The following is a 7806-nucleotide window of genomic DNA, read 5'->3' as shown; positions in this document are numbered from 1 at the left end:
GGTTTTGCTGGTGCCAAGCCAATCGTGGGGCCCATTCCCTCTTCCCAGCTCAAGACAGAGTGAAATGGCACAAGCCCGATATATAATGTCAAGTACATATTTGAGACTGAATCAGCTAACTCCAGCTCACGGCGAAGTTAGCTCTGAGGTGAAATGTGCAAATTAATTAGACCCATTTATCTCATTCATGGTGTGGCATCAGGAGACAAAATAGGCGCCACGACACTATATTCCCCACTCCCTGATAGGGCATATAAAACACATGGGTGAGGGAGAGGGGGTTTTGAGTGAGACCCTGTGATGCGGAAGTTGTGGAGCAGTGGGATTTGGGGAATCCTAACGAAAAGCCGAGTTCACCGAGGAATCGGGATAGCCAGTGAAACATCGGCCTTTATTTCGAAGGGAGTGAAGGTTAAGGGTGGGGAGGTTTCGCTAAAACTGCACAAGGCACGAGTCGGACCACAGCTGGAGATACTGTGACCGGTTTTGGGGGCCCCGTATCTAAGCAGAGATAGACTGGCCATTGGAGGCAGCCCAGAGCGTGGGTTCACACGGCTTGATCACGCTGCGTCCAATGCAGGAAGCGACGAAATTGCAGGCTGGCACTGCTCGAGGCAAGGTGCAACACGAATGCAGCATGCTGTGTTGAGTACAGGTGGCATTACAAATGCAGCATACTATGCCCAATGTGGGTGGCAATGCAAACGCAGGCTGGCAATGGACCAAGGCAGGCGGCAATACGAATGCAGTAGCCTCTAGCGCACTCAGAGACACAGAGAGTGAGAGAGAGAGGGAGAGAGGGAGAGAGTGAGGTTGGTTAGGGGAGAACACGCCTTCCCACGTCAATGTCCCGGGAGGGGGCGGGGCGTTTCCTGGGCCCGCGCGTGGTGACGTCTCCCCACCTAATATGGACAGGGCGGGCGGGGAGGTGGAGGGAGTCCCCGTGACGACAGTGCCCTAATAAGGACAGGCTCCCAGCGGGAGTTCCGGGGCTGGGTGCTCATAAAGAGCGAGAGGCCGGTTCCGCGGATCACTGAGCCCTCAATCCCCGTAAGTATGTCGCTGCGTTTGGAATCAGTCTGTGCTTGCTGCCGGAAAAGTTTTATTTCTTTTCCTCCACATTTCTTTCCCAACCCCCCCCCCCCCCCCGCTTTTAATCGCTCCGTTAAAACCAGCCGCAGGATCCGCGGACGTTCGGCCCGTCACTCACGCTGCTCTGCTGCATTTCTTGGGGGTGGCGGGCTCTCAGGAAACCCTGAGGTGTTTTTGTGGGGTGGGGGGCTCATCAGCATTTCTAACGTCAAATCCAAGCTGGACTGTGGAATGTTTTGTTGAGGGGGGGTAGAAATAAAGGAAGAAGTGTCTGTGCATTGCGAACCCCCCTTTTTCTTTAAAAAGAAAACAAAAGATTTCCTTTTGCCAATCCTCAAACTTTCAAGATTAGATGAAATTTAATGTGAGTGTAACCTTTGGAAAGAGAGACTGGGGTTTTACGTCAGGGGAGCTGTAAAAATGGTGAGGTTTTTTGCTGTTGTTCAGAAATGACTTTAACACTTTGGAAACTGGCTCAACTATTAATGGAATTTATTTTTCCTATTTCCACAGATATTCGCGAGAGAAAAGGTTCACTTCTCCAGCTCATCTAAAAACATGGTCACCACCGAGTTGCTGGAGATCGACAGCTGCCAGCTAATGGAGTTGTTGGTGGAGACTCAGTTGTGTTCCCTGGTCCTGGACTGCCGTTCCTTTCTGAGTTTCAACGCCTCCCACATTCGGGGCTCCCACAATGTCTACTGCAACTCCATCGTCAAGCGCCGCTCGAAGGCATCCATTGCTCTGGACTGCATCCTGACCGACGAGAGCGTCCGCGCCGGCCTGAGCCGTGGACACTACACCACAGTCGTGGTGCTGGACGGCAACAGCTCGGATTTGTCCTCCCTGGCGGGCAGCGACACGGCCAAGCTGGTCCTCGGCACCCTCTCATCGCATTTGGATGCCAGCCGGGTCCAGACTTGCTTCCTGAAAGGTGAGTGTGCAAAGCAGCACAGCGAGGTCACAGTCTGACTTGGGGTGTGGGGTGGGTGGGTGTCAGGTATGGCTAGCATTCTCTTGCCTGGACCCAGAGATATTGTCTTGGAGCAAGTGGGATTTGAAGTGCCTACTTCACCCTCCCAAATCATCTCCCTTTAGGGAGATCTCTTCTAACCGACCTGTTCTGGGGCATTTGACATTGAGCCTGCACCCCCCCCCCACCTTGTTCTCCTGGGTGAGAGGTAGGGACATGGTTCACTGTAGCGCTAGATATCTCTGGGTTGGGCAGGGTAGGTGGTATTACATTTCTAGAGTCATGCCTGGGCGCCTCAACCTCTTGGGTGAACTGTGTACCCGCCCCACCCAAAAAAAAATCTACCCCCTGCAAACTCGCACAGTGCCCCTTTCTGCCCACCATTCCAAATGACTGTGTTTTCTCAAGGAGTTTGGGAATGCAAGGCTGTTTCACCTCTCCCTCCACCCCCCCCCTCCCAAATAGCTGGGGTGAAGATGGCACCTCTCCCTGCTGAGAGGGTAACGGTGTGGTGGAGTTTATAGAAGCAGGTGTAGATATTCAGCAAGGGTGGTCACTACTGTGGAGGGGGGTGTAGGAGGTTGGGGGGACAGAGGGAGAGACAAAAGCCAGAGTTTTTAATCTCTACACAAGCTCAGGAAAAATCCCACCTCAATGGATGACTGCTAAACTAAGTTTGGGTTTTGCTAACCTGAGCCCCCCCCCCCCCCCAAAACTTTGAGGGGAAAGGCCTTGCCTATCTGAGCCCCTCATGATTTTATAACCCTCCATGAGGTCACCCCCCCCCCCCCCCACCCTCAACATCTTGTGCTCCAGGGCAAAAATTGCAGCCTTATCCAACCTCTCATAATATCTCCAGCCCACCCAGCCTCAGTAACATCTCTTTTGTTTGTACTCTTTTCAGTTAATACTCCCCATAAGCAGGGTGCCCCCAGTATTCAAAATGTGGCCTGTTACAGCCGTAACAGTGCACTGCCCAATGGAATTCTATTCAGGGATTGGTCTCTGTCACCTACCCGTTCTATGTTCTAAACCACCCCTCCTTCCCTTTGCAGGAGGTTACGAAAACTTTCAGTCGCTGTTCCCTGGCATGTGTATGCAGAATGCTGAGCCTTGCCCACAGGGCAACTCTGGAGAACCTCTAGTGTTGAGAACCACACCGCTATATGATCAGGTGAGTTAATGGAATGGGAGTTGGGGGGGGGGGGTGTTGGGGTGGTGGTGCAGAGGGATTGTTCCGGGAGGGGAAAGAGGGTTTGTGGAGTGGGATAGGCAAGGCTTTGGAGCTTTCCTTGGAGAGCATGGGTGGAGGCTGCTCAGCCCATAGTGGTCAATGTGCCAGCTCTGTGTGCTTGCTGAACAGAGCAGGGGAAAGTGGAGGAAGGAGATGAACTCATTGGCATTTCGATGAATGAGAGGACTTGACAAAGGGAGATGTGGTCTCCCCTTGTGGGAGAGTCTAGGACCAGTGGGTGTAATCTCAGAATAAGGGGTTGCCCCACTGAAGACAGGGATGAGGAAGAATGTCTTCTCTTTCTCGAGAGGAGTGAATCTGGGGAATTCTTTACTGCAGAGACTGGGCAGTGAGCCCTACCTGACCTGTGTATTCAAGTGTGTTCAAGAGGTTGTAATCAGGAAGGGCTATGGAGGGGTGAGAGACAAAACTGGGTCTATGGGCTGAATGGCCTGCTTGTGTTCTTCTGGGGGGCCCTTCAGTACATATACAGATGAGGAGCAGTGTTGTGTGAGTGCAAGGTAGTGCCAGGTTAGTCAGTGGGCATGGGATCATTCCCCTTGCCCGTTTTGGACATCACAGGCACCCTCTAACCTTTCAGGACCCTCTTCTCTCTGCAGGGCGGCCCAGTGGAGATTCTGCCCTTCCTGTACCTGGGGAGTGCCTACCACTCCTCTCAGAAGGAGACCCTTCAGTCTCTCGGCATCACGGCCCTCCTCAATGTCTCGTCCACCTGCCCCAACTACTTTGAGGGCACCTTCCAGTACAAATGCATCCCAGTCGAAGATACCCATGTGGCTGACATCAGCGCCTGGTTCCGGGAGGCCATTGACTTTATCGGTGAGTGAATGGGCGCGTTGGTATTCTTTCCCCCTGCCCCCCCGCCATGGGTATTAGCGTATTGGGACTCGGTGACTGGGGCCTCATGGGCTCCTCCAACCAGATCGAGCAGCCTGTAAACGGCACTTGTTTTTTCTTTCTTCCCCAGATTCGGTCAAGAGCCGGGGTGGCCAGGTTTTGGTGCACTGCCAGGCGGGCATCTCTCGGTCTGCCACCGTCTGCCTGGCGTACCTCATCCGCACTCAGCGGCTCCCCCTGGAGGAGGCCTTCGACTTTGTCAAGCAGCGGCGCGGTGTCATCTCGCCCAACTTCGGGTTCATGGGCCAGCTGCTGCAGCTCGAAACCGAGGTGCTATGTCGCTGAGAGCTCGCCAGGAGAGAGCCGGGGTCCCATGTCGGGCTGCCGCTGGCCGCAAATGCTCGGTAACGTGATATGCCGAAGTCTAGCCCTCGTCGCTGTTTGGCGTTGGCCCAGAGACCGTCAGTTACTCCTCCAGTGGGACCTGAGGCTGGGGAGAGTGGGGCTTTGTTTAAAAATTATTGTTGGAGATCAATCAGCCCAAATGTTAGCCCTTCTGCACCCCCCCCCCACCCACACCATTCCGGCAACAGTGCCAACGTTGCCTGCCCAGGGATCTGATGATCTCTGATGCAACGCTGCCACCATGTCTCTGAGAAAGGAGCTGGGAGCAGATCGATAATCCCCACAGACCCCTTTTTTCCAGGGCCCTCAGGGTGTGTGTTGGGGGCCAGAGGTGCAGGGTCTGTGGGCTGTAGCCGATGTGCACCCCAGCCCTGGCTTAACGGAAACTCTGATTCACTTTGGACCCCGTCGCTATGCACTCAGCAACAGAAAATGTGACTTTACTCCCCGTTTTAAGGGGAAACTCCTACCTGCTAACTTCCTGACAAAGGAAAGTACTTTATAGACAGATGCATTTTTGCTTTCTTTCCGGATTCCTTGTTTTTTTTACACTTGTCAGAAGGTGCAATAAATACACATGATTGAGATCGATTATTTATTACGTGTTGACAAAATTAAAGTTTGCATTATTTATAATTCTTGTTAATTGCGTTATTTCAGCCCCTCCTGCGGTCTCCCAGCATGGTCAATCCATGAGCTGGCATGGGGTGGCAATCTTTGAGCGTTGGGCAATAGACAGTGTTACAGTTGCTTACAGATAATGAGCAGGAAACTTGCTATGTGTATGTTGAAGGGTCTGAGAATACAATAACACTTTATTGTCACCTATACTCAAGTACAGGAGCACAATTAACAGTTTATAATAGCGCCATCTGGGGTACCAAGTACCTAGTTACAAATATTAGCGACAAAAATAGAGCAATAAGGAGACTAAAAGCTCTACATTACAGTAAATCACTGTATAAATGTAGGAAATAAAGAGAAACATTGCAGACCTATAGCTTGAATTATTGCATATAGAAATTATTTTGGGATCCAAGATACAGCTTGAATATAGGGGCTTTCAGGAGGCAAGTTAGGGCTTTGCGACATCAAAGGGCAGAGTGTGTCTGGAACTCTGTTTTGGGGAAATTTGGAGGTTTTTTAAAGGACTTGATAATAAGCGAGTGCATGGACTTCGGTCACAGGTCAGCCAGGGTCGAACTGAATGACAGAACCGGCTAGAGGGGCCGAATGTCTTCCACCTGTTTCTAAATTATCTGCACTGCACCACATTGTTGGATCACTCTTCCCAACCCCCAACCCGCCATTTCTCCTCTTGTCTGCATATTGTCTACACAAATCCCTAATATCTTGCAACTGCTCCGTTGGTGAATTGCTGAAAATATGGGGGTTGCATTTTGCTGCCCCCTGCAGGAGGGGTGTTTACACTTGTTAACACTGCTTCCTACTGGAGGTGAGGGTTCACTGTCGCCCCTTCTGGAGGGGAGGTTACACTGCTGGAGGGGTGGATTCATTGCCCCCTGTCAGTGAGGAGGATTTACAGTCCTCCTGCTGGAGGGGAGCATTTGCTGCCCACTACTGGAAGTGAAGATTAACACTGAAGGGCTTTACAGAGGAGATTTACCTGGATCTTCCTGGGCCTGGAGCATTTCAGTCATTAAGAGAATTTGAATAGAACGGTTTCATTTTCCTTTGAGGAAAGGGCATAGATATGGTAGACAGGAAGGAACTTCTCCCCTTAATGGAAGGATCACTGATCAGGAGGCACCGATGTAAGAGGCGGGAAGTCTACCGAAGATGTGAGGAAAAAAATGTTGTCACCCAGAAAGTGGTTGGAATCTGGACCACACTCCCTGCAAGGCTGGTAGGGGCAGACCAAAAACTCCAGTGATGGGAGGAATAGTCAGATTTGCATTTGTTTTGCCAAGGCAGGCAAGGCTAAGGGTCTAGGCCCGAAACGTCAGCTTTTGTGCTCCTGAGATGCTGCTTGGCCTCCTGTGTTCAACCAGCCTAACATTTTATTATATTAGTATGGAATGAGCCATCCACTCCAGCAGGGGGCAGTGAATACACCTCCAGGTGTATGGAATAAGCCATCCACTCCAGCAGGGGGCAGTGAATACACCTCCAGGAGTATGGAATGAGCCATCCACTCCAGCAGGGGGCAGTGAATACACCTCCAGGAGTATGGAATGAGCCATCCACTCCAGCAGGGGGCAGTAAATACGCCTCCAGGAGTATGGAATGAGCCATCCACTCCAGCAGGGGGCAGTGAATACGCCTCCAGGAGTATGGAATGAGCCATCCACTCCAGCAGGGGGCAGTGAATACGCCTCCAGGAGTATGGAATGAGCCATCCACTCCAGCAGGGGGCAGTGAATACACCTCCAGGAGTATGGAATGAGCCATCCACTCCAGCAGGGGGCAGTGAATACGCCTCCAGGAGTATGGAATGAGCCATCCACTCCAGCAGGGGGCAGTGAATACGCCTCCAGGAGTATGGAATGAGCCATCCACTCCAGCAGGGGGCAGTGAATACACCTCTCGAACTAAAACAGAGTAGAGCTGAGCAGACCTACCAGCATCGGTGAAGCAAAAAGTCAGGGGGTTAACGTTCTGGGGCTGGCGACCTCCTCCTCAGGCCAGGTAGTAAATACCTCTCCAGCTGTATCTACTGAAGCCACCTCTCCAGCAGGGGGCAGCAATTATCTCCCCGGCAGTATGTAATGAACTCTCCCCTGCAGCCGGAGCAGTAAATACTCTTCTGGGACTAACTAATGAACACTCCACTCCAGCGAGGGGCAGTAAATACCCCTCCACCAGTATGTAATAACCCCTCACTCCGGCAGAGGCAGTAAATCCAACAATATATATTGAGACCCCCAGGAGGGGGAATAAACACGATGCCAGCAGTGTGTAATAAACCATCTCCTCCAGCAGGGGGCACTAAATATCCCTCCCACAGCATGCAATGAACCGTCCTCTCCAGCAGGGGACAATATATACCTTTCCAGGATGACAATAGAACACAACAGGCTTTATTGTTGCAGAGACCCAAAGGATGGTGAGAAGTTTGTATGTTGCCAAGTGGGGCACCAATGTAGATACAACAGCGCCGGGCACGGCTTCTTCAGTTACAAGATCTCAGACCGTAGAGAAATGAAATGCCCGGCATTACAGAAATAAAAGCTCGGAACAACAGACCACACTGGCCGCTAGCTTCCAGTCCTCACCGAGTCCT

At 51.8% G+C, this 7806-nt stretch overlaps 1 protein-coding gene across 1 annotated transcript; it reads left to right on the top strand.

Moving 5' to 3' along the window:
- The first annotated feature begins 1045 nt into the window (after positions 1-1045).
- LOC125448051 (dual specificity protein phosphatase 1-B-like) lies at positions 1046-5158 on the top strand. Its single transcript, XM_048523000.2, has 5 exons — positions 1046-1050; positions 1606-2026; positions 3121-3239; positions 3920-4139; positions 4288-5158. Exons 2-5 carry the CDS (start codon positions 1651-1653, stop codon positions 4500-4502), a joined length of 930 nt encoding a protein of 309 aa, XP_048378957.1. The 5' UTR covers positions 1046-1050; positions 1606-1650; the 3' UTR covers positions 4503-5158.
- Positions 5159-7806: the final 2648 nt, after the last annotated feature.

Source organism: Stegostoma tigrinum, unplaced genomic scaffold (assembly GCF_030684315.1).
Source record: "Stegostoma tigrinum isolate sSteTig4 unplaced genomic scaffold, sSteTig4.hap1 scaffold_291, whole genome shotgun sequence".
Taxonomy (NCBI): Eukaryota; Metazoa; Chordata; class Chondrichthyes; order Orectolobiformes; family Stegostomatidae; genus Stegostoma; species Stegostoma tigrinum.
The sequence above is the reverse complement of the archived record's forward strand: the minus strand, read 5'-3'. Positions and strand labels throughout refer to the sequence as shown.